General features: G+C 34.5%; 1 protein-coding gene and 1 long non-coding RNA gene across 2 annotated transcripts in view; one reads left to right on the top strand and one right to left on the bottom strand.

The window, feature by feature from the left end:
• Positions 1 to 27,298, top strand: part of LOC150101375 (uncharacterized) — a 99,417-nt gene that overhangs the window by 8,045 nt on the left and 64,074 nt on the right. The window lies entirely within an intron of this gene.
• Positions 1,072 to 26,914, bottom strand: LOC150101376 (uncharacterized). Its single transcript, XM_090400589.1, has 9 exons — positions 26,807 to 26,914; positions 19,119 to 19,258; positions 15,443 to 15,535; positions 11,913 to 12,051; positions 11,359 to 11,399; positions 6,187 to 6,256; positions 5,723 to 5,759; positions 3,196 to 3,265; positions 1,072 to 1,376 (listed from the first exon to the last, which is right to left on the bottom strand). The coding sequence occupies exons 1-9, from the start codon at positions 26,841 to 26,843 to the stop codon at positions 1,203 to 1,205; spliced, it is 801 nt and encodes a 266-aa protein (XP_090256715.1). The 5' UTR covers positions 26,844 to 26,914; the 3' UTR covers positions 1,072 to 1,202.

A 27,298-nucleotide genomic window follows, 5' to 3' on the forward strand; every position in this document is an offset into this window, starting at 1 on the left:
AAGGTAAAAGAGGGTATAAGGAAGATGATTGGGGGTAGGGGTGGGCGATGCCCCCACCCGCATGATGAAATTCATATCCCACCTAAAGACAATAGCAAAACATTTATGCCCGGGGAAGGATTCCAAACCGTAATCTGGTTGTTGGAGAGCGGATGTCTTACTCAGTTGGCAATACATTGGAGAACGAAACAAATAAATAATTCTTAGTCAGTTATTAGTGAATTTTCTTCACACCCAAAGGAGAAGAGAACGCAAATAAGCTTTACGATTATTATTATTTTATTTCAGAGTGATTATACAAAGTGCAAAAACTAGATGCAGAAAAGTTACTGTTTCGACAACGAGGCAACACAAACGAAATATATTTCAATATTCTTAGTGCTTGACAGTCCTGACCAATATTAGATTACGGCTCACAACTGTGGTTGCCCAGACTTTGAATGGATGCCAAGTTGTTTCACGGGAGACTTCGTAGCAGTCGCAAACTATTGTTCTTCGATGAAAGAACTGATTTCGATTCTCGTTGTAGTATGTTAAGAACATTTGAACTAAACATGAGTTGGCTAGTTCCATAAAAATATGAATGATTAACATATATCAAAATCAACAAGGATTGGAAATGAGGCGAGGGAAGAAGAGGAAACCTGGCGAACCGATGTTATTCAAAGATTTGCCAAGTATGTTGATAATTTATCTCACGAGAATTGCACGTCAGTAGAGCAGCTGAAAATTGTTGAACATATCATGCATGAATTACATGAAATTTTATTTATTTTATTTATTTATTTTTTTTTTTTTGCGATATTTGTCTCGGTTTGGTCACAGTAGTCATTAATAAAATACATGGTTTCAACTCTTTGTCATTTTTTGCGTCCTCTCTCTCGAAACATTCAAACCAGCATGAGACTAATGTTTACAGTTTACGAATATAATACGCCTGTGTGATAGTCATAGTCAAAAGTTACTCTTTTGGCCTTCTCACGGCTATGTTATAAATACTGACAATTTTGGATCTTGGTGATCTCTGAATGAAGTAGTGTCCTTTTAAGATTAGAAAAAATACGAAATGTCGGCATGAATTCACTTACTTTTATTTCATTCATTATTTTATCTTCTTCATATCTTCTTCATATGAAAATGTATCACACATTAGCATTAAGGAAGTCAGTTTGTGTTGTTTTCTTGTAGTTTCCCAGATTATTTTATTGCTCGAAGAATGATGGGCAGGATAACGTGAGTCCACCATCGGCCACTAAGGTCTCTCCTGTCATGAATGAGGAATCTGATGAAGCGAGAAACGCTATCACTGTCGCTATTTCTTTGGGGATCGCCACTCTACCGATCTGCTTATGACTTTCTGCATACTTTTTCATTTTCTAATAAAGTAAAAATATTTGATTGCGCAAAATAAAATATATTGCAAAAAAACAATTAGTACACACTGCATATTGAATATAACAGTCAGGATTGTTTTGCCTAAAGTTTTTGTGCAAAAGTATGGTATTAATTCTGATTGTCATATCCTAAACCCATGTAAGATTCACAAATGAATTTGGCAATTTTTAAAAATTTCTATTAATGTATTACTAAAATACTAAATTACAAAAAACTAAGTAAACTATTAACAATAAGCAAGAAAAATTAAGTTAATTTTTTGCGACATTTTTCTTTCTCCCGTTTCAACTTATTGAGAATTTGTGTGCATCAGAAATGCTTGAAATTTTAAACTTGTCTTTCACTCTTATTAAGTATTAGACAACTGATCACATAAAATTAATCAAATAATATCGCCGAAATCCATTGATATAGCAAAGATCATTAGATTAATTTATTTAAATACCCAAAATTATTCATTTGAATATGAGCGCTAAGATTTAGTTAACCTTTGAAGGGTTTTAGTTGATGAGTGTATTTTTGATAGGAATCAGGCATTTTCATTCTACCCAAATATTTCCAAGTTTTTTTTGTCTTGAACTTTGGAATAAAGTTCATTTTAATCCTTTCTGGGATGTTTCGAACTTGTTCTCATTTTTGTATAACGTTTATTTTTAGAAATACAAATTATGCTGTTATTAAATCACTGATTGTGTGCAATTTATTTTATCTACTGCTTTAGCCATTTATCCATAATGACTAAAGTTCTTTGATAAATCATTTTAGTTATGGATAGGCAAATAGATGTAATTTCCACTTGAAGATGATCGTGTTGCAACAAGTTGTTATATTCTTTTTAAAGGAATAATTAAATCATCATTGATCATCACGGTAGCAACTTTTTAATAAATCATTGATATGCGAGTTCCTGCCTAAGTCTATGATTACTGTTATTAAGGTGTCAAGTTCGATTCGTTGCGAAGTTGATTCTTATTTGACAGTAGTATTTAATTGGACAAAGCAGGCAAAATTTAAAGTATGAAATTCAGTTAATAAAGAAATGAGGCAATTTACAGCCGAAATTTTGTTTACGTTTCTCCTCTTTCTCTTCTTACCTTCCGGGAACTTTCTACAAATGGCTTCGCTTAATAGATTCGATTTGTTCCACTATATCTGTTAAATAGCTTACCTACTTCATCTAAAAGTTGATAATTAAAAAGAAATCTCTAATATGACCTAATTACTGCGAAAGCAGTAAACTCTCAGCAATTTAGAAGAGGCTCTTTGGCTGACATTACTTTTTAATTGATAGAAACATAATCTTAAAAATCTAAACAAAACAAAAAAAAACAAAACCATATCAGTATTGTTATATGTAATCTGAAATAATATGATAGGAAATTCCATATCTGGCCGAGTAGAAATATATTTTGGTGTGTTTAGAAGTATTCAGAGTATGCATGTCTTTTTTTTTTTCATTTTGAATGCACTGTTTAGCTGTAATAACAACCTCTAAAGCCGCTTATATATAAGATTTGCGGAAGACAAGCGTCACTGATGTCAGATTTTCTGGCTAGATAATTATACAACTCTCTTGCTTGAAATAAAGAAAATGTTTTGCTATCTATATATATATATATATATATATATATATATATATATATTTTTTTTATTTATTTATTTTTTTTTTTGAAAGAGTGCGAATTCGGGTTCGGAGAAGCTCGACACAGCAGGAGGTTGAACACCCTTTCCTGCCGCTATTGCAATGCATAATGGAATAAAGACAGAGATATAGTTTAATGGAGAAATTCTTATACTCACCTCTTCGTAGACTGCTAACATCTCACCATCAAGTGTTCTTGTAGTAATGGGGGTATTTACTGTTCCAGGACTAGAAAGAGATAAATATATATATTCAGAAAGCTAATTTTATAAATCAAAATAATTTTAAACAGTAGAAGAATTATTTTAGACAAGATAAATAAATATACAAAACATAATAAAATAAACACAGACAGACATTAAATGCTTAAACTTATACATGGTGGTTCAAAATTCTACGTACAAACTTTGAGGGGAGGTAGAGAACATCAAAATCAACCATATTCACATAGGAAAGCATGACCGGAAACGCCATCGGAAGGTACTAACAGGGACACAAAGATACAGAAATAGCACAAGGCAGTAAATAGTGTAAAAAAAAAACTTTATTAGGCGTAACTGAACAGTTACGCCTAATAATAGAAGTTGTTGTGTAGTTGGATACGTAATGTGGTAAACAAGGTGCATATCTGCCATCTCAGCGTTCGTAAAACAACGCATGTTCTTCGTACGACATCAAAAGCTTGAAGCCCCAATTGCTCATCTGGAGCACTGGCGAACAGCGCCGCCTTTCACTTTCGGGTGGCGTTTCCCGTCAAGCTTTCCTATGTGAATATGGTTGATTTTGATGTTCTCTACCTTCCCTCAAAGTTTGTACGTGGAATTTTAAACCATCCTGTATAGTATATCCACTTGATTTTATGATTTCTAAAAACAAAAATGGCTAAAGAATAAATCGAACGATAGCTAGTGTGTAGTTATGGTGTTTAAACTGAAAAGCTTTCATAAAACAGTTGTGTTTGAATAAGCAAAGATCTTCAACAGAGGAAACAGTAAGTGTGATCCTTCATGGACAGCACATCATTCAAAAAGAAAAAAGCTTCATGCTTCACAACATTCGATTTTCTGTTTCTAGTTAATAATCATCGTTATGTGTTTTACAATACACTACTTTTGATTTAATGACTGCATCCCCAATGTATCGTGTCCTGTTCGGTATACACCTGTCGGTTATTCATTTATTCGGTAAATTAATAATTGATGGATATTGCTTAGTCTAACATAAAAAAATTAAACTTTTGTAAACTTTCAAATATATTCACCATAACTGTTGAAGTTACAACGAAGATTTCTGAATTCACTAAATATTAAGGAATTGCGGAGGAAAGGAAAGACATATTGTCTGAACTACACTTAGATAATGCTTGTTAAATGACCAAATAAAACTGCTATAAGTTTTTTTTTTTTTTTTTGAATGGTGTTTATTTTCAATGCGCATCTTCCTCATCGTTCCTCTACCTTCATTTTCCACTCGCTTTCGTGAATTCTTTCGTGGCATGCCCTGCCAACGGTTTCCTTCTGTTTCTCCACGCCAGTGATCAGATGAGCATAAATCGTCTCTCTTGTATCCAGTCCGAGTAAATGGTCTATATTCTTATAATTTACTACTGGAAGTAGTTAATCAAATCACTGCACGCTGTTCTTCTTCGGTAATTAGTGAGGGTGTACATAACTTAGCACGATAATATTCGTTTAATATTGAATTATGGTAGAAGCGAGTAAGGTTATGGGAACTGTGTGTTATGTCTGTAAACTGAGTGTATATTCTTATAGCCAGTTTGACCACTTTGCGGAATGAAAACCCAGAATTTTCAAGAGGAAAGAACTTTATTTTACTTGAGGGGCACCCTTCTATAGCTGTCTGAGACTGGCTGTTCAAAAAACTTAATTTAGTAAAAACATTCCATGAAATACTAGCGTGTCGAATAATACACTGACAACTTTTTATTCTCTTTGGTTCTAGAAATAACCATTGATCAGCTGTGATCATTTCCATTGTTTCCCCAGAATCAGCAATCCAAGAAATAGAAAAATGTATTTCCCCCCTATAAATAGGGAAAAAATATTTTTCTATTTTTTGGATTTCTGATCGAGAAATACAACAAATGACCAGTGCTGATAATAAACAAAAACATGAAAATATTTTTCAAACACAAGATAGTTTAATGTACTTCAAAATAGTGGAATTGGAATACGGAGTTTGCAAGAAGCACAATGTGATTGATGTTAATAATGTTATAAGAAAATTAATTGAAATATATCTGACTGCCTGTATCAAGAAATTGAACGACTGCACCCTATTCGTTTTTTATATATATAAATATGGAGAGTGTGCAGTGATTAACTTGTTTTTGTACTGAAGGAACTGAAGAACTTAGCGACTATTTAGAAGTAAGATATGGCAACGGTGTCCTTTGCAGAAAGATGTCAGAACGTCCATATAGTTCTTTATCAGTGACCTATGAAAATATTTAAATATGAAAATCCAGTCGCTGATGTTAGCTGACAAAATATTGTGGTCATGTTGTGCTGTAAATGATGGGTGATGCAATTTCACTCCACAAAAATTAAATCAGTACACGCTGTTTTTCTTCGTATATTAGTGAGGGGGTGTACATAACTTAGCACAATAATATTGGTATAATCGAGTATCATGTCACATTTTACTATGGCAAATATAACTTACTTTACTGAATTCACGCGAATGTTCTTGGGACCCAACTCTGGAAGGAAAAAAATGAAAAGGACCATTAGTTTCAAAGTAAAACAAAAATTAAACTGTGGTTCGGTGCTATGTTTCATATTCTCCTCTACATTTTACTACCAGATTCATCGTAAATTATAAACGCATAAATGATGTGAAACAATACTCGAAACTGATAACAGAAACTGAAAAACACAGACTCCAATTAGAACTTAAACTATGCATCAGTTACACAAGTATTATGTGATAAGTATTATATGCTAAAAGTATGGCACAAGAATTAGTCAGAAAAATTGGTTTAAAACAAAACTACTTTTATTAACACGAAGTTATTTTTCTTTCAAGAATAAATGTCTATTGACTTTTATTATCATATATTTCTTAATCTTATATTTTCATTATTTTGCTAACCGAGATTAATTTCCGATTACTTCGTGAGACATTACCTAAAGCAGCACATCTGGTGAGCGCATCCATAGCTGACTTGCTCATACAATACACAGACATATCGGAAAACTAAAATAAATAAAATAAAATAATATAATATAATATAATATATAATTGCATATATTAATATGTAGAAACAGGATGCATATTTGAAAACAGACTTAAGATAAATATAGGATAAACAGGTTTTCACACTCTAGGCATCCCTGTAAATTCAGACCGTGAAGTCCTAATGATTAAAGCCTTGACACTACAAGGTGTCAAGGCTTTGATCTTCGCTTGCGAAACAAAACTACTAATATCATAAATAGGAATTTAAAAGGACTGAATAAGAATATATTTAATAGGAGTTTCATATATATACTTGTTCAAGTGTATAGTCATACAATCTCAGGATAAACTGACTCTAGCTACGAATCGTGCAGTGGCTTGGATGTGTTGTTAATATCTTAGATGATAGGTGAATGTGATCATTCAATATGAGACTGACCAGCTTGCTGTTACAGGCCTCAAGTGATTTGAATAATTTTTACGTGGTCCCTAGAGTAGGATTTCTTACCCTTAAACTAACCACCTTATTAATGTATGATCACTTTACAGTTTTGGGTAGAAGTTTCATTTAAAAAAAAATCGAAAAAAAAACAACGATTGTGGTGCAAGTTGTGTGTGCAGTCTTCTTATTTCAATTTATCTTTGTACAAATGAATATAAGTATCAGAACATATTTCGCCAAACTGTCAATATTTATTGACTTCTAAGATCACATATTACAATGAGTTGGTCGCATATCTGAGCTAGCGAATATCATTAATTCCATAGTAAATAATGCCACAATCAGCTATTTTAGAGTTACTTTCACTAAGTGAATGCAAAAATTGTGAAAATACATATCGTAAAAAGACGTTTCAGGTTGTTCGTGCGGTTAGCCTAGTGACTATGCGCTTCGCATCCATATGCCTTGGGAAGGAGTGTCCTAGGTTCAATTCTCATCATCGCCGACGTGAGGATCTTTCTCAGACAGAGCCAAGTTAGTCGGTCTTGGGGGGGGGGACACCAGGGTTTTTCTCCCCAGTTTATCTGGGGTTTTTCCTCCCACAAGCAGGCAAACCGCCCCCCGTGAATATACCAGTTACAGTCACAGGAAATACCGGGAGGCATAGGGCCAGTCACCTTATCCTCGGGACGGGTACGACTTAGAAGAACTTAAGATAGCTCTGTAACAGGCTAGTATGGCACAAGAAGGCCTAATACGTAGAAGGAAGAAGAAGTTTCAGGTTCGAATATGTATTTTCGAAAAGCCTCCGTAGAGCCTCGATATCGACAATGCCTTGCGGTTGAAAATATCTATATTTGAATCTCGTCTGATACGCGAAAAATCTTTATGAGGGTTTTTCACGTGAAGGTAAGTTAGCTAGTCCCACATGGAGGGTGTCAGGATTTTCCCTCCCGGTAACTTGAGATTTTCATTCCGCAAAACAAGAAAATAGGCCACGAAATTTGCAGAAGGGGATATTACTGATTTAGTTTGTTTCAGACGTAAGATTTTTTTCTCTTTCAAAGACATGAGTTTTTACTACCAAGAAACAGACAAACTAGCCTAAGTACACACGCAATTCGTAGATATCATACACATAATTCATGATCACAGTTGCTTCCTCGTATTATTAACTTAACTTTATGAAAGCAGTTGAGAACCGTCAGAAACATGAATTGTTTACAATAAATTTTCTTTACTATTTTTCTTAGTTATTCAGATGGTCTTCATGTATAAATAAACTCATAGTATGAGTATGAGATATGTGTAAATAAACTCATAGTATGAGAATAAATCTAGATTTTAATTCTAGTTTTAAGTTAATATAACATATTCAGTTCTGAATTTAAAGATTTACTATTTAATTTTGAGGAATGTGTGAAAAATCAAAAGGAGAAAAAGGTAATAAATGAAAACTGCTTTCGCAGTTACTAAAATGCAGATTAATTTTATTAAAGTCACACGTAACATGAACAGAAAGGTCACAATGTATTGGGAATTCAAAACATTGTGAAATAAAGTTGAAATGGCTCTAAATTAAATCAGCTCAAGTTGAAGTTCGACAGTCAAGCTGAACATGCGAAATTCCGTGGTCACATTGCAAGCTATTTACAGTGGATTTTCAGTTTAGCTGACAGCAACAGCTGTTTTCTGCAAGTCTTTTTTTGTAACAAACAAATAACTCAGAGGAGCAAACCCAAGCGAAATGTTGCTGACCGATCGCACATCCACTCGATTCACTTTCATTTCACTTTCATCTTCTTATTTCTGATTTCTAACCATGTTCATTTAAAATTTCCGACTAATTAAAAATGGGCGCGGAACCTAAAAAATTTAGTTTTGATTTTGCGTGATGGGACATGTAGAGAAGATATTCCATATCAGCGTTTTAAGCAGCCCTGGTTAGCCTAGTGATAAGTTTGGAAACCACCCGTGGACATGGCAGATATGCAATCTTAATTCCATTTAAAGACAAACATGTGTGTGTGTGTGTGTGTGTCAGAATTTCAGGAATGTGTAAAAATAAGAGTAAAAATAAATAAAAAAATAAAAGGTTAAAATATTCTTAGCCGACCGACGGCGCTATTGCTTTATAGTTTCACGATTTTGAAGACAAATGTCATTTATTGTATTGCTTTAACCAAATTATAATTAGGTTAAAGCAGTACAATAAATTTTACTGCTTTAACCAGGGCAGTACGGTAAAGTTGGGTTTGGAAGGAGGAATGAAAGAGGAGAAAGACTTGTTGAATTCGGAGAAGAAAATAACCTCTTTATCAAGAAGAAAATCAACCGAAAATGGACTTCGAGCCCAAAGGGACAAACTTACAATGAAATAGACTTCATCCTCTCCAACAGAATATATATAATAAATAATACCGAAGTGCTTAATAGATTTAACACAGGAAGTGACCACAGACTAGTAAGGGCAAAAATATGGATCAGCAAAAAATGGGAACGGAATAAACTTATAAGAAAAAAGTCCAATTTAGTGAATCTACAAAACCTCTGCCACAATAAAAGCTGTTATAGAGAATCACTCAAAAATGAATTAAGAATATTAAACACAGCTACTACCATCGATTATGCTAATGAAATATTAACAAAATCTATTTTGAATTGTGCACTAGAAATAGGAGGTGTAAAAAGGCACTAAGGAGAGGAAAAACTAAGACAGGAAACCTTAGATCTGATGAAGAAAAGAAGAGATATGAAAAGAGATTTGAATGACACCAATAAAATAAAACATGCGGAAATTTGTAAAACTATATATAAAAGGATGAAACATGAACTTAGATCATATAATACTAGGAAAATTAAAGAAACAATAGAAAACAATAATAATATGAAGATCCCAAGCAGAACATTATCAGTTGGAACAAAGAAAATAGCTGCTGTAAGAGGAAAACATGGTGAACTTATAAAAAATAGAGATGCAATAATCAAAATTCTTCAGGAATTTTATACTGAACTCCATGAAGACAAAGACCGGGACATACAAGAATTATCTATGGATAACTCGAATGAGGAAGAACATGATGCGTCTGAGATCTTACAGAGCGAAGTGGAAATAGCACTGCGAGAAATGAAGAATGGAAAGGCCTCAGGAGAAGATGGAATTATGGTAGACTTTTTAGAACTGGGAGGAAGTCCTGTTATCAAACAGCTGACTAAACTCTTTAATACATGCCTAAAACAGAGAAAAATTCCAAACAGTTGAACAGTTCACTTCTAATATTAATTTTTAAAAAGGGCAATAAGGAAGAAATTAAAAACTACAGGCCTATAAGTCTACTCCCCACCATATATAAAGTTTTCACAAAAATTATAAATAATAGAATAAAGTCTAAACTAGAGGGAATGCAATCTTGTGAACAAGCTGGATTTAGGAAGAATTACAATACTTTGGACCATATTCACATTTAAGACAGCTCATTGAAAAATCAATTGAATACAATAAACCCTTATGTCTGGCCTGTATAGACTACGAAAAAGCATTTGATTCAATTAAAACATCTGTAACACTAAAAGCACTCGAAACCCAGGGAGCTGAGAAACCATATATTGAAACACTAAAACATATTTACAATAATGCAACTTCTGTAATTAAATTATATAAAAACAGTGAAAAGTTCCCAATACAAAAAGGCATTCGGTAAGGCGACACCATATCTCAAAAATTATTTACAGCTGCACTAGAGGAAGTCTTTAGAAGCCTTGATTGGGAAACCAAAGGAATAAACATAAACGGAGAAAGGCTGCATCGTCTGAAATTTGCAGATGATATTGTCCTAACAGCAGATAATCTTGAAGATATGGAAGAAAGACTAAATCAGCTAAATGAAGCCACCAGATTAATTGGATTAAAAATAAATAGAGAAAAAACAAAAATAATGATGAATAAATACATAAACCATAGATAAACCATATAACTATCAAAGTTGAAAACCATGAAATAGAACAAGTTACTTCATATGTATATTTGGGCCAAATATACATCCTTTGAGGAGTGCCAAAGAAAAGAGATTGAACGAAGAATTCACCTTGGATGGATGGCTTATGGGAAAATGAGAGACATATTCAGAAGTGACATCCCTATGAGTCTATGAGTTCGACCAGTGCATACTTCCTGTCCTAACATATGGAGGAGAAACATGGACTTTAACAGAAGCCCTAAACAAAAAGCTGAGAACAACACAACATCGCATGGAGAGAAGTATGCTAAAAATAACATTAAGAGATAGGAAGACAAATATCTGGATAAGATCTCAAACAGGTGTCATGGACATTGTAAAATACATTAAACAGGCTAAGTGGAGATGGGCTGGCCATATTGAAAAACAACAGAGTAGAGATGGAGCAAGACAAAGAGGAAGACCGAGAAGAAGGTGGACGGATGAACTGGAACAAATTGCAGGAGCGAGATGGATGGGAGAGGCAGACAACCGAGTGATCTGGAAAATAATGGGGAGACCTTCGTCCAGCAGTGGACAGAACGAAAAGGTTGAAGAAGCAGAAGTACAATAAATGTTTAGCGCGGTTAGTGAATATTGTATGTGTTCATTAACTGCAATAATTCCATAAATTGCATTTTTCAGTTTTGGCTAATTTTTTGACAATAACTTTTAATACTTACTCCTCTAAGTGAAGCTACGCTGGATACATTGACGATTGAACCTGCAAAATAATTAAAATTTGTAAATAGCTCGCAGTCTACATGCTTAGGTTCAGTTTTTTTAATATATACAGCAAATGTTTAAATTTAAATATCATGACATTCTGGATAGGATAACTGACGAATTATCATAATTGAATATATAATTACTGAATTATAATTGAAAATCCTGTGTGTTATAAAATACTAAGCGAATCGAGCTAGAAATTTAAAATATTCTGGTGAGAAAGCCGAATAAAACATGTATATATTATCCCACGGATATCTCTCAGTATATTTCGCCATGTACAGAATATAAGATACCATTAAATACAGGGTATATCTCTTTCTATAGATTTTTCTGTTCACGCTAGCTTTTAAGTTTTTTTCACAAGATTTCTCATAGTTTAATATAGTAATAAGCTTCTAAAATTTTGTACACGTTAAAAACTGCAATTAATTGGGGAAGTATAATTGAAAATTCTAAGACCTTTTAAAATATAACCTCTTTAGAATTTCATGAATCTCTTACATACCTTTTGTCTTTTCCAAGTGTGGAATAGCTAGTTTGATCAACTGATAGGCTGAACGTGTATTTACCTTCATGACTTTGTCGTATTCCTGCATGCTGGTTTCTTCAAGTGATGTGTTAAGATCTGTTGCTGCATTGTTTACCTTTTGAGAAACACAAATATTCCGTTTATGACACAGTTAGTACATTATAGTTATATTTCTGTTCATCATTTGTTGCACATCATTTAACCATAAAAATTTATAAAGACTCCAACATGATTATTAAGATCCTAGTAATATCATAATTGAATTATCATAATTGAATATATAATCCTAGTAATATGTTAAAAATCAAGTTAATCAATGAGTATGATAGCCATGCGATTATTATCTTCATGAGTTTATGTTATTCATGAGATCATGTAATTATGATCGTAATATTTGTGTCGTTTACGGCTCCAGAAATGTGACTTCATTCTACTACCGCAAAATCCGCTAACGCCTTTTATTCTCTCTATAAGGAGTAGGCGAAGCTGTTTAACCTCATCTAACTTTCTGAAGAATGATGGGGCAAATCAATCCTTGCCAGAAAAAATTACTCGCCATTTATATCGGTTTAATTTATTTTCATAGGTGGTGATGTTTTTAATTATTTGAAATATTTGTATAGGTGATGTCATAAAAACTGAGAAATATTATGATGACAAAACAAAGGTAAAATAATTCATTCGTTAACATATTCCTTTTAATGCAAAGGCTTCTTATTCATTCCGGTGTGTGTCATTCCTTGGATTCAAATACCACTTATCCACTGATTCCCCATTCACGTTATTGATGATAATTATTAACAGTGGAGAGATTCACTGACGATCTGATTTTCCATTTTATTACATTCGGATTAAAACTTCATTCACATAATGAAGTACTTGCAGCCAAAATGTCGAAGTTTTAAAGAAACGGACTTCTTTCAACTCTTGAACTGTTAGCTTTCGCTCTTCAAATTTATTGACAGTGGTACAAAATATTCATTTTTTCATTGCCAAAATCTCCAGAACCTCAGCCCAAGTAAATGCATAAAATGATCGAGACATCTTCAACAAGTCCTGATTCAGTTTCAACAAAATTTTTAAACAAACAAAAGATAAATTCCTTTTCCTTTGAAATATCTGTAGAAAAAGAAGAGGACTCACTCTATTTAGTTTCTTTAACACTTTCATTGCCAAGCTGAAAATTGGAATTTCGTGTGGTGGGCAAATTTTTTTTATTATTTTATTTAGTTAGCGACGTCCACGCGATAACGCGTGATCGACAATGAACATGTTAAGTACTTCTTATTTAATGACATCAGTAATAACTTACACAAATTCTTTACATGTCATATCATTTTGGTGCTGTTCTACTATTGGATCTGTCTGCAATCATATTTAGATCTATCAAGTGTTTTAAGAGGCTGTATTAAAAAAGATGCTTAATAATGGTATTCAAACACTTTAGAAAAACTAAGTGATTTATAGCCATTTGGATGCCTCATGAAAACCGATATGTTTCCACTTTGAAAGATCCTCGAAAGTAGTGTGGTAATCTAGAGTTACTGTCACCTGCCAACGATATTTTTACACACATTATAAAATGCATCTTTCTCTTCATAGTACAACTATTTGTCTTGGAAAACACTCTTACTTGATTGCTTATACTTGAAACAACAGAACTGTTCTCTCTTTCTCTCCCCCTCTCTCTTTCCATCGCTCGTATTTTCAACAATCTCTGATTCCTTTCATTTCGCCTAGAATATCAAAATCAATCAATATAGGGTCGCCGCGATGAGTCTTCTGACGCCATGGAGACACATACACCGTTATAATAGTAATACCGATGGGCACACACAACATCCAACGGAAACGCTGCCACTGCTCGCTCCAAATTCACCTTCAGGCTGGCAATGCTGGGGTGTCGTTTCTTGCAGGCTACACTCGCCCAAGCTCCGACCACAATTGCAGTACAACGGAATCAAATTGGAACTTCCAGACAGCCAATTAGATGGTGATATGAGGTCGGGCACATTCGCCTACAACCACTGCTGTGTGGTCTTCGCCTTGTAAACAGGGCTGAGTCCTGTTGGAACGTCCACTGCCTACCGTGAAACAATGCGTTGTTCAGAGGCTGTACCACAGGTTCCAGCACCGTGATACACTTTCGCGGAGTTTTTAACCCCTTTCTCGCAGAATTGCATCTTGGATACACGTGACACATCACTCCCACCAAATCATCCCTGACTCGGGGTGATGTCCTCTCTGAATCCTGGGTACTACAGCACGTGCTGTGCGACCATCTGGGGCATATACCGGATCGTTTTGGCAGTTAAACGATTCTTCAATGAAAATCTCATCAGCGAAGAGGATATTTCTGTATCTGTTATTCGCATTCCACGGGAGAAATGCCGTTGATTTTACCATCCTCTGCCGCATAATTGTGGCGTTAGGAAGTGTCCATTAGAACGAATAGGCTCTCGCCCCAAGTCATCAATTAGTACACGTGACATCGTTCGCTGCGAAATGTTAAGCCCTCGCGACATCACTTTCTGCGTTCTCACAGGATTACGGCAGAGGTGTGCTCTCACAAGTTATTACATCCTTACACAGCGTGGTCCACCTATTTTTTGGCGGTCAGATGTCTTCTGTATCGTTATAACGGTTAATAGTCCGGTACACAAATATCGTACTCATCCGGAGTGTTCTTAGCGTGTTGAAAATAATAGGTGGCTACATTCCAACCTTGTGAAGTGCTATTACAGTTACACGTTTCTCGTAATCTCACCCCCACTGCACGTTAACGTGTCCAGCTAGACAACTCTCTTTCTCCTATAATGATAAGTAAGCTGCACACAGCGCCACGAACGGAACCAGGCTAGCGCAATTTTGTGAGCAGCTCGGAGGCTTGCTGAAGTTGTACAGCATGGTAAGATTTGTATATGGCATATCCATTCAGTTACGAAATCCCCAAGGAACAATTATTAAGATAAATTATTAAGATTCTATAAATAATAAATACCTTAATCACTTTGCCTAACTTGCAACATTTAGAGACAAATTGGACCCAATCACGTGACGATTGTACCAAAGCTTATAAAATAAAGTAATATTTATGCAAGTATGAAAGGTATTTTTTAAATTCCCAGTTACGAAAATATACAATTTTTTTACACAATAATTCGTATATATTCAAAGGATTCTACAAAGTCACATCTGTTCATAATATAGACTTTGTCTAGCATGCTTTGATAAGTCCTAAAGGTTACAATACTAATCCCAAAACGTCGTCGCCCTTCCCCCCTACTTTAGCACAGTGACACTGATCGAGAATTATCGGAACTGCAAGACTGGTTCAGATAAAGACACCGATCAGCGTTTAATATGACGTGTGAATTTAAAAAATAAAATATGGAATTAAATCTCAACAGTTTGGTGCTGTCCAATTAATTAATATACGCAACAATTAAATTTTATTAAATGCTAGATTCAAAATAATTTAATAATCGAAAATTCTAATACTTTACCAAAACATCCAGTTTGCCAAAATTTTCAATCGTCCTTTCCATGATGTTTTTGATATCTTCTTCTTTCTCCACGTCCCCCTGTATTAAACACACCTGAAATGTATTCAATTAAAAGTAGTATCAGTTATTTACAAGGTTGTAGAAACAAATTTATTCATAATTGAGTATTAAACACAAAATAAAGAAGAGATTTAGAGATATAAAATGTTTACCGAAATCGTCCATTACCGAACAGCTAAATTAACGGACAATATTTTTTTCTATGGAACTTCTGCCTTCTCACATCTCTTTAATAAATAAATAGTTATGAATTTTAAGTGACTAATGCACGTGATTAAAAAATGGTAAAGCAAATTATGGAGAAAGTTAATTAGGCTGCGCCAATTACTTCCATAACTATTTTTAAAGTCATAAATGTTTATTGCTTTGATGACTTTGAAAACAGTCATAAAAGTCTTTAAAATCACAAAGTAAAAAAAAAAAAAACCTTTAAATGAATAAGTGCAGTAAAACTCCCTATAAATGCAATGAACGCATAAAAGCCTTATAAATACTTATAATTTACCTTATAAATACTAAGGGTACTCGGAAGGTCTTTAGTGGATACCAGGCTTTTTTTTTTTACGTTCTACATTTATGTTATACTGGTACAATAAGTACAGGAATCTCTTCTATGATTAAATTTTGAACGACGGTACACTAATGTATTCCTTGCCGAGAGTGAATTGTTTGTGGTACGAGAGCGAGAACAGAGAAAGTATTTGTTGGAAATGTTTTGTAAATGAATATAAGAAATGCTGCGATTCGCGAAAGAATAAATTGAATGATAATAAGGATATAAGGTAGGATTGTTAAGGTGTTATGGAGAATGTAGCGGAAACAGTGAGTGATAGTGTACAAACTACGAATGAGAGCTTGAAGGAAGTGGTTGAAAATAATGTGAATGTGTGATGAGATGCTAGCGCGGAAAGAAATTGCATGCTTATGCGGACTTCTTCACAGGACAAAACGTGAGCTCCAGCGACTGGAGAAAACGATTGGCTTGTGGTACGGAGCATGAAAGAAAGAGTAAATGGGGAAAGCATAAAAGCGCGAGAAAGTGGGGGAAAAGAGATAGTTTTGATAGGGGGATTCGATGAAAAGAGGTATACTTAATGAGAAAGTGACGAAAGCATATTTTCTAAATGCGATGATAAAGGATGTTATTGAGGCTGTAAGTATGCAGAAGAATGAAGAGAACGAGTTAATTGTATTGGTTTGCGCAAATAATTTGAAAGGTGAGAAATATGCAATGAGACAAGATATGAAAGAGTTGTTAGTGGAAGCGAAAATGAAGAGCAGGAAAGTAAAGATTGTGAATCTGCTGCCTCGGTATGATAGGCCAGAACTAGGAGGGCCATGATTGCTAATGATGAGAAGATTGTGCAGGAGGTATGGTGTGGAGTTTATTGATGTATCGAGTGAATTTAACGGACGAAAGGACTTATATATGGCTGATGGACTACATTTAAACGGTTTTGGAGTTAGATGTTTAGAAAAAGTGTTAAGTGAGAATGTGGCAGTGCAAAACCAGGGACGCTAGAGATATTAGGGAGGAAGAAATCAAGCATGTGTCTGGCCACCCCCGTGATAAACGAGCATGGAGACAGTATTGATTATGCAATGCCGAATGAGATTTCACAGGTCTCCAGTTTGAATGGGTTGGTAATGACATTACACAAGGGTACAAAGGGATGTTGAAATGCATGTACAAGAATCCAAGAAGTATCAGGAATAAGGATGAGGAGTTTTTAGCGCTTGTAATCTCGATTTGATCAAAAATTATAGGTGTCAGTGAGACCTGGTTGACTGAACTGAAAATTGATATAGTTACAGGGATAGAATGTAAAGGACATTGCATTTTGAGGGAGGATAAAAGGAACAGGACAGGAGATGGGGTATTGCTAATGATAGGTGCTGAACTGGAACGAACAAAATTAGAAGTTAAAGAGGATATTAAGTCTGAGGGAATGGTTCATTTGAGGCTATCTGGTGAGATAGAGGCCAATAGGACAAAATATGGTGTTGGATGCAGCTACTATAGACCAGTGGGTCCACAGGAAGATGTAGATGCCATGTATCGGCAAATCAGCACAATAAGTATAGGCCGAAAATTATTAGCGAGAATTTAACTATGGGGACACCGACTTGGGGATAATGGTGGACAAAGAGTTAAAGTTTAAAGAGCATATTGCAAAAGTTGGTAAACTAGCTCAAAGAATTACGTGGATCTTGAAAAACACACTAACAATTAAAGATAAGGAAGTTATTATCCCTCTTTATAAGGCTATGATTCGGACACAATTTTGACTACTGCGTTCAGATTTCGTCACCTGGTTTTCTTTGGACCGGGAAGTGATAGGTCTGTGGAATACTCCCTACAAGGATAGATTGAAGGTTTAATAGTTACAAAGATTAGTTGATAGGCGGAAAAGAGGAAACATGATAGAAAATTTTAAGATATTAAAGGGACTTTATAAAATTAATGTAGGTGAAATTTTTCACTATAGAGAACTAGGGGCCATCTCTGAAAGTTATGTAAGAATGTGGTTTGGTAGGGGCGAGCGGACCAGATTTTTTGCGTGGAGAGTGGTGGGTGAGTGGAATAGATTGTCAGAATTGTGTGCGAGTTCCCTGACAGTGAATGGATTCAAAGAGAGGTACAATAGGATTTGTGTGTATGATGGTTGATTTGGGACTCTCGTGTTAAGTCTCCAGACTTCATGGAGATGCTGTAAATAATAATAAATATACGATTCCTAAAATTAAACCCAATATACTAATGCTTCATGGAGAGTATACTTTCGATGCATAAACATTGCATCACATTCGTGTTAATAGCCCGGGTGTGCGTTCTCAAATACGGACACCTTTGATCCCTTTGAACAGACGTACAGATGGGTCAGGCGGATCAAATTCTTAGCGTTCCAGTGGTTTTTAACTACTCAGAAGGCGAAGCAGGCTGTGCGCTGAGTCAACGGCACCTAGAAACCAGTGGTTGCAATTGGTTATTGTGTACCAAGTGTATGATGAACTTGAAAGAAAAATCGTAGAATCAACACAAATTGCACTAAATCATGTTCTCCTTAATGTCAACTTCAGCCACAACATTTCTGATTGTTACTCCTCAGCTATTCAGCTATGGCGGTCTCGAGAGCACTTCCTCGTGCACGAAAATAAAAACGCGCACTAGTGCACGAATTCATTGTAATGTGAGTAATCCGTTAATAATTTAGATTTTTAGTCATGTACCAAAGTAATGTTTATTTATGAATCTCTTTTTTTCTTCTATGTATTTTGCACCTGAAGAAGTCTTCTAGAAAGACGAAACTAGCAGTGTCTATAAAAATAAATTAGTTTTCTATTTTAACATTCGGTTATATTTATGCAATAGTGTAATAGTAAGAATTATATATATAATTGGTTTAAGATGCTTTTTTTTGATATTTAAAGCTTCGTGACATATAAAACCTCGTGTGATAGAACAAGCAGTTAACAATCATTCATCGAATTATCTTATGAAATGTGTGTATTTAGGAAAACTAAAATGGCGTTGTAAAAAATTATTGAAAATGAAATTAGCGTGTTGCGAAATATGACATTAACTCTATCTGAAACCTGATTAAATTATGTAAACCTTTTCAGCGGACAGTCCAGCCTTTTTACAACCTTCAGCTGTTTTCTTCAGTCCATCGACATTGCGTCCAGTGAGCAACAGATAACTTCCTAACGATGCAAAATGAACAGCGGTACTTGCTCCAATTCCCGACGAAGCACCTGAAATAAAACGTTTACAAAGAGTTATCTGAAAACTAAACTTTTGTTGTTTCAAACAGGTTTTTATTGAAAACAGTTATGTGAATGTTTTTGGAGATGAGCGGAAAACATGTATTTCACTCCTGTGCTGGGACTGGAGTTTTTAATTATACTTCAAGACCATATAATAATTTCATTATTATATGGTCTTTATTTATTGATGATTATTTACACCGTTAAATATAAACTGACATGTAATCGTGAATTCATTATAAAGTGCAGCTGAAATACTCTATTTTACGCCACTTATTTAGAAAAAGCTATGACAATAGAGAACTAATGGTTGTTGTTGTTTTTGATTAACCAATCATAAACCTAGCACTGGACGTGGGCTAAAGTTGAGAAAATATGGGAACACTAATCAAGAGATCGAAAATCTAACTATTTAAAGCAAGTTTAGGTGTGTAATAAACGAGGTTGCCGTCTCACATTGTGATTATTTATTTGAAATCAAAGGCCTTTGAAATCAAGAGCCTTTTCCAGCTTTTTTTATTTACTGCCGCTTTTAATATATAATTTTTTATCATTTATGATAATTTTATCTAATTTTGATAATAAAAATATTTCCCATTTAAACATAATTGAGATGAATAAACAAAATTTAGCAACGATTATAACTGCTATAATGTTCGTAAAATGGTTCGAATCAGGTAGAATATTTTATATGCGTATGGACAGGAGGATGCACCAATCTAAAACGGATGGACATTTACTTGCAATATGAACTTATCAAAAACAAGTACAATTTCACTTCTTAACAAGTAATGATAATGCACTTCTGAAGACGATGCGATTTTTGTTCTTCAACCAAGGTTCTCGCTTTGGCCAGATTTGCTCAGATTTGGTCACCTAGGTTTTTTCTTGATGGGGAGGATCCGGAAGCGAGTGACCAAGATGATAGCAGGTCTACGGAATGAACCTTATTAAAACAGGTTGAAGATTTGTGGTTTGCAGAAATTGATTGATAAGCGGGAAAGGGAAGATATGATTGAGACATTCAAATTGCTGAAGGGTTTCTATAGGATTAATTCAGAAGATATTTTTGAGATCAGGACTGGTGGCGGGAGAACTAGGGGACATCTATGGAAGCTGGGCAAGAGTGTGGCTGGCAAGGGTGTAGAGCTGGGTTCTTTACTTTTAGAGTGGCAAATGAGTGGAATAAGCTGCAAGAGTCTGTTGTGGATGCTATGACAGTGAGTGAGTTCAAGGCAAGGTTTCATAGATACTGTGAGAATGTCGAATAGTTTTGTGGACATGATGTTTAGGGCCTCCCTCGATGAATCTAAGGACACCCTGGAGCCGCCCGTAATAATAATAATAAGTTGGAATCTCATTTAGGAAACTAGAAACCTTTACACATTCTTTATCGACAAAAAAGCGACTTGTGCAGTTTAATCACAGATGGTAGGTTTTACTGCTCAAAATCCACCAACCTTTGCAGCAAAATTTCTCCTATTTTGCTGCAAAGAAGTACTCAGGGACGAGATGCGTTTCATCGACATTTCATCATTGGTGTCATAATCTTACCTGCCCCATTACTATGCTTATCTAATATATTGGCAAGTCCTACAAATTCTGAGGATATATAATGCAAGTTTGATATCATTAGCTCGATTTCAGATGATCATGATGAAAATGCGACATGCAGTTACGAATCTCAACGTGTTTTCTTGACTAAAACTAACACGATATTGAACTACTTCAAAAAGGTAGTTCAATATCGTGTTAATTTTCGTTGAAAACTAACACGATATTGAACTACCTTTTTGAAACTTGTTCAGCAATGAAGGATTATCTCTAGCAGAACTTATTGATAATAGTCACGAAGAGAATTTGTCCAAAATAAACCTGAACTCTTGTCTTTCTTCTGTAATGAATCGAATCCAAACAAAACAAATTATAGAATCAAAACATTACGATGACTAATAACGATTCAAACGAACTCTACACGTTCATCTGTTTCTTGAGATAGTTTGAAAGTCGTGTTGCCCAGTAACAGATGAGCACCCTCCCCCTTTCAGTGGTAAATATCGTCCGTTCATACAACAGAATCATATAATAGTGCTTTCGTGAAAATAACATCCAGTAAGATAAATATTATTAAATATTCTTAGTGGATCTGTGCAAAGTTGAAGGTGAGCGCATTTTGCCTTGTTTTTTAACCGAACTCAAAATTCTGCTGTTTTAAAAGTGAATAAGGTGATTAATAAGGAAAAGTAAATTCTGCGTGTTAATTTTATTTGTTCACTACACATAAAAGTTGTTTAAAGAGTAATAAACTAACGAGATGGGCCATAATGACAGAAGCTGCTTTCTCTACTCGGAATAGAGATTTCCATGTTTATAATCTAATAGTTCATTTACGGCCAGAGAAATAATAAATACCTTGAATTACCATGTTTGATGAAACTTTAAGTGAAGTTGAAGCAGTGAAAATATTTGAAACACTGACCACAACTTGTCTAGAAAACGTCAAGGCAGAAAACCACGCTCACTTGTTGAATACATTTCGGCACTCACAAAAGCGTTGTAGTATAGGGTAAGGAAGTATTTTTTTTTATGAAAGTGTACGTACACTGGAACTTCTGGACAATTTTTGCAGAAACAGTTATTAAAGAAAGATCATGATAACCCTAAAAAGTGTTGAAGGACATTAATTAATCCTACCAACTAGACCTTTCTCATTCCATTCACCTGTCGTCTGTTATCTAGGAGGTTGATCTCTTCATTTTTATGTTAATTCACAATTCATAACAGAGCTAGACCCTGCTAGGTCTGCAGTATTATGGATGGTCTAGCCACTTCTTTTATTGAATTTGTATAATAAAATGAATCATTTACTATAATCAGGTATCTCTCTTCAGAAAGCCATGCTGCTAGCTCCCCATAGAATATCACATTCGTATTCATCCACTCCTGAATCCCGTCCTTAACCAACTTTTCAATATCATACCCACGATTCCTGTGATACTGATCGATTTTGCACCTTACTAGCATGGCCTTAGACTTGACTAAATTAAAGAGCCTGGCAGAAGCAGTGCCAATACTCTTTTCACCGATAACTCGTGTTCAAAAGATTTTTGTATAGGCTTTATAAAACAACCAGCGGCACGTGTAGCTTACGAAAGAATATCATACGATCACAGAATATTTTTAATTTCAATATTTGTGATATTGCGGAATGAAACGCCCATTTTCCCAGAGAAAACAAAATCAATCTTGCAGTGCCCGAGATCGACTAACTCTGGAACGAATTGAAAAAAGGCTAATAAAAACGCTCTTCAAGTTAGCGACTAGAAACGAACTTTTGGCGGTTTTTATTCGGGATTCCTAGCGCTATAGATACAAACGTCATTTTCACAGGGGTACAGAAGCTTACTCAAGAAAATGAACCGCAGGATCCCTCCTAATTCGAACAATAATGTATAGTGCTAAGTTCAAAAACCACGAGATGGCAGCAGTTTTCTGCAGTACTCTCCGCAAATTCAAGTCACTAATAGTCTTAGGCCAACTTCTGTGATTGAGGACGGACACGAGTGGCACTCTATTCAATCATCAAAAGTTAGCAAAATGGCCTTGCCTACTCCCTTTGTGGGATGAAAAGAGTTAGATGACTTTTTATTTTAGTTTATGTTTGTTTTATTTACATAGGTAAAATACTTTTATTGTGAATGATTCAATTAGACTATCGAAGCTGTTTTGCTGACGAGAGTACAACACAGAATCCTCTGTTCTGTTTGTTTCCTTATTTGAGATTTAATATTAATTCGAAGCATACAAAATGCGAGAGTAAATTTTCTGCATCGACATTTTGACTTTGTTTTTATCACGGTATGGATTGTTACTCGCGATCGCTTTCATTATGGTTTAAACGCTTAAAATGTGGTTTAAAATATAAACCATATTTTAAATAACACAAAATTAATGGATGAAAGCCAAAGTTTAAAGTTTTCTTTTAATAAGTTCGGTTTTCGTAACCTGTTTCTTATTTTATTCCATAACTTCATTGACGTCATTTTAACTTCATGTCAGACTATGAAGATAAAGTCGGTTGGATAATAAATAATTTTGACCCGCTAACGCCTTTGACTGCCAATGCAAAATAAATAGATTCAGCGATTCATAATTTTTATTAGATATAATTATACAACATCGTTGTTACCTGTCAGACTTATTTCGAAATATTTTCTATTCATTTCCCATGTGATTTCGAACGTTTTATATAAAGGATTTTACTTAAAACTGGTAGTCGTCTATTTTAAAAATGGATAAAACGTAAATATGCAGCGGAGTCAAATATGTGTTTTCAGATTTTGATGAAAGGAGTTGATCATTAAATCAGCAGATGGCTCTGGCTACTTGTTTACTTGGTAATTACAGTTTAAAGATATAAACAATTAAGCACGCCTTAAAAATTAAAAAAAAAATTAAAAATTTTTAAAAGTGTTTAAAAATTTGAGTATGACTATCTATTTTATCGCCATTATAATCGAGGAATGTTCAAAGTCATTTAGAATTGGTTTAGCTTTAGTTACTCGTTGCGTCACGAAAATGGAATATGAGATAAGAATTAATTGCGCAAATATTCTTACTTTACTTACTATGACATACTTTAGCTACTGCTATGTGTTTTATTGGAGATTAAAACCGCATCGTTTTCTTAAGTTGATTATTCTAGTGCTCATTTGGAGCAGTAGTGAATTAGAGATCTTAAAAAAAAAAACCTTTTTTTTTTTAAATTTATTATTTTATTTTATTTTTATGTTGAGCCCATACACGAGAATACTAAAAATTAGTTTTGAATTACGTTCCGGCAGTATTGAAGTCTATATAGTAGCGGTCCTCCAGCTTAGAAATATTTTCACTAGGCTTCCTTTATTGTCATTAAAAAAAATTTTTTTTTTTTCCAAATAGTTTCCATAACATGTAATTTCTTTGTTTGAATTTAATAAGAATTTGTCCGAATTGAATAAAATAAGGATCACGAAAAATGTTTACATATTTTCTTGATTAGAAGGTCGAAAATAATAAACGAACTGCATGAGCAATGTTGTAATGCATTAATATACGTAGTTATGTATGTATAAATACGTATATATGTGTATATATATATATATATATTGTTATTAAATATTTTTTTCAAATAGTTTCAATAACAAGTCTTTTCTTTGTTTATACATAAATTTCATATAAATTTCTGAATTTCATAAATTAATACATTTTGTAGCTAACGTTTTGTATATACAGTTTTTTAAAGAACAGATGTAGTTAAAATGGCTGAATTTTTTCTCTAAATAATAAATTTGTAAGCTTTCGAGTTGCTGTCCACTAACTTACATCTAATGTTGTCTTACTTGCTGGTTTTACAACATGAAAATTTCACAGATGTTTAATTTCGTTCGTAGCAGCTTTCCGGTTTTGTACTTACAATCTCTTCGAGTAAATGTCTTAATTTTCCATAAGTCGCTCTTCTATCTACATAAGTAACTATTTTCACAAACTTCAGTTCAATGGCTAACTCTAGTTTTGCTTATGATGGTTACATTGCGCTTCACTCCATCAGACTCTATTCGTATTCCTTATTTGAAGTTCTTTAGAGTGCTGAAATATTCCAGACATCAAAATCTCTCATCAATGGCTTAAACACTGATCGCAATTCTTGCCAGTTTTCAGTGGGGTAAAGGCAGTGGCGCACTCAGGATTTAATCTTGACGGAGGGGGGGGGGATGGCGAGCACTCAAGATTTCCTCTTGGGGAGAGCCGAGCACTCAAAATTTAATCTTGGGATGAGGCTGAGTTGAATAGACGATTTAAGAATACACACTACACATTGCATACGACCTATGACCGAGCGTCTGCAGTGATCGCTGCAGATGCTGTGCACATATGCTGCACACAATATCTGGCCCGGATCGGGCAAACGAAGTAGCGCTCGGTCAGCCCGAGCACTACTTCGTTCGCCTTGCGTTCACAGCGCCCGTGATTCCCGAGAGCTATAGGGTATTTCCACCTTATGTGACTGCTAATTCATAAGTAGTATAGAAATAGAAGACACGACATAACATAAATAAAGAAATGAATTTTAATTAGGAAAAGATTTTTGGAAATTTTCTAATGTTTTTTCCTTTTTTTCTTTCTTTTTTTTTGGGGGGGGGGGGTGGAGCGCACCTTGGCTCCCCTTGGGTGCACCACTGGGTGAAGGCAACCTCTTGAACTTCACTGCTGCATAAATGCTACTAGGAAGTTTATTTCTCTTAATAAAATTCTCAATTCACTCTCCTTTGCCTTTGGTAATACTTATATATATCTAGTTAAGATCACATTTATTTTTTGGGACCGCTTATAGTTCACATTTCCAGGTATACAATTATATCAAAAGTGTAGGGCTTCCTCAGTTTCTTTTTTTATGTTGCTTCTACCCACGAATTTGTTTTTTGTAAAACTGCAAATTTTACAAAAAAAAACTGCGATTGTAGTACATTCGTTCATTGGATAATATAAGGATTATTTTTATTTTTTTCTGTACCTCATATTTTTGGTATTTCTTATTTTTTACATAATCCGAAAACCCTGTTCCAGATACCAAACATGGAACTCTTTCAAGCCTTCAAAGAAGATTTTCCAATCTTAAACTGATTAAAAATTATTTGCGAACAGCAATGACCCAAGAAAGTTGGTTGGTCTGGCAACTGTATCGATAGAGACGGACATAGCTTATAATTTAAATTTAGAAGAGCTTATAAGCAGTTTTATTGTGCAATATCCCATTAGAGCAAACATTTAATTAATATTATTATGTAATCGTTTTGCATTAATGTTTCTCTTGTAATAAAAACAAAATAGCAATTGGAGATTTTCTTATATTTTTGTCTTATAATCCATCAGAGGCGATTTTTAATTGTTTGCCTCAGGGCGCGATCAGTCTGGCTACGGCCCTGGATGCTATAACAATCTGAAGTCTACACATCCATGGAATACTCTTCGCGAAACTTGTACATCAAACCATTATTGAAATGCTACATGCTATTTCATAAATCATATTCTGCCCTTAAGTCTTTATATATATAATATATATATATTTTTTTCCTTAGGCAATTTCCTTTTCAGGCATGAAAATCACGAGAATCGGTTGGTTAATTCCCATTCACTCTCTCATTTCTATTCTGTCACATTAACTCCTCGTCTTCATCTTTCATTCTGCATACTACTGTTCATAGGAAATGCCTCCTTCTCATTTCTTGTTCAGGACTAATTTCAGCTGCTTAGGAAGCACTGTCGTTCTCCTTTTTTTTAGGATAAGCTTCCCTCCCTGCTGTTTGCTACCCTCATGTAGTTAATATATTAAAAATGAAAGAAAAAAAAAAGAAACAACAGCAAAAAGAAAGAAGCCGAAATTTTTTTAGTGCAATTTAATTTGTTTCTTGGTTGGATACTATTCTTCGTTATTATTCTAAATTCAGGAGAGCAAAAGGAATAATTGAATATTATGAAGGGCGAAACGATTCTTACCTGTTATCAAAACAACTTTGCTTTTTAGATCTGCCATAGTGATGGCACTGTGCAGTCCAGTGAAAGGAAACTATGTGCTTATTCAAAATCCTTCAAGCTAGAATAAGCTACTTGAAAGGGGGGGGGGGGAAGCACTTGTTGCGCGGTGTTTTGTATCTTCACATTGGCCTTGACTGAATGTGGAAAGTAACGCTATCATATCTCTCTGTTGACAGATGAACGTAATATTGTTTTTTCTTGAAATTGAACTCTTGAGTTCTGTTAGTGCTCTCGTAGAAATCTAATTATTTATGGTATGCTTGAGTAGTAGTTTGCATTACTACGATGCTTTTGTTACCAAAAGATTTGCTTATCGAACAGTTTTTCAGCTTTACAAGAAATGCAACAAATCAAAGAAAGAACCGAATGCGTTTAATGCGTAAGAGGTTGGCGATTTCATATTAGGAATGTTAATAATAATGTGTGTGTGTGTGTGTGTGTGTGTGTGTGTGT

This window comes from Typopeltis vanoorti, chromosome 11 (genome assembly GCF_054136105.1).
Source record: "Typopeltis vanoorti isolate ZY-2024b chromosome 11, IOZ_Tvanoo_1.0, whole genome shotgun sequence".
In the NCBI taxonomy this organism is placed as follows: Eukaryota; Metazoa; Arthropoda; class Arachnida; order Uropygi; family Thelyphonidae; genus Typopeltis; species Typopeltis vanoorti.

Coding starts and splice junctions, on each gene's coding strand:
- LOC150101376 (XM_090400589.1), bottom strand. CDS start 26,843: ATGGCAGATCTAAAAAGCAAAGTTGTTTTGATAACAG. Junction 12,052..15,442: donor TTGGCAAACTGGATGTTTTG/GTAAAGTATTAG, acceptor GTTTCTCAAAAG/GTAAACAATGCAGCAACAGA. Junction 5,760..6,186: donor CACCAGATGTGCTGCTTTAG/GTAATGTCTCAC, acceptor TTTTCCTTCCAG/AGTTGGGTCCCAAGAACATT.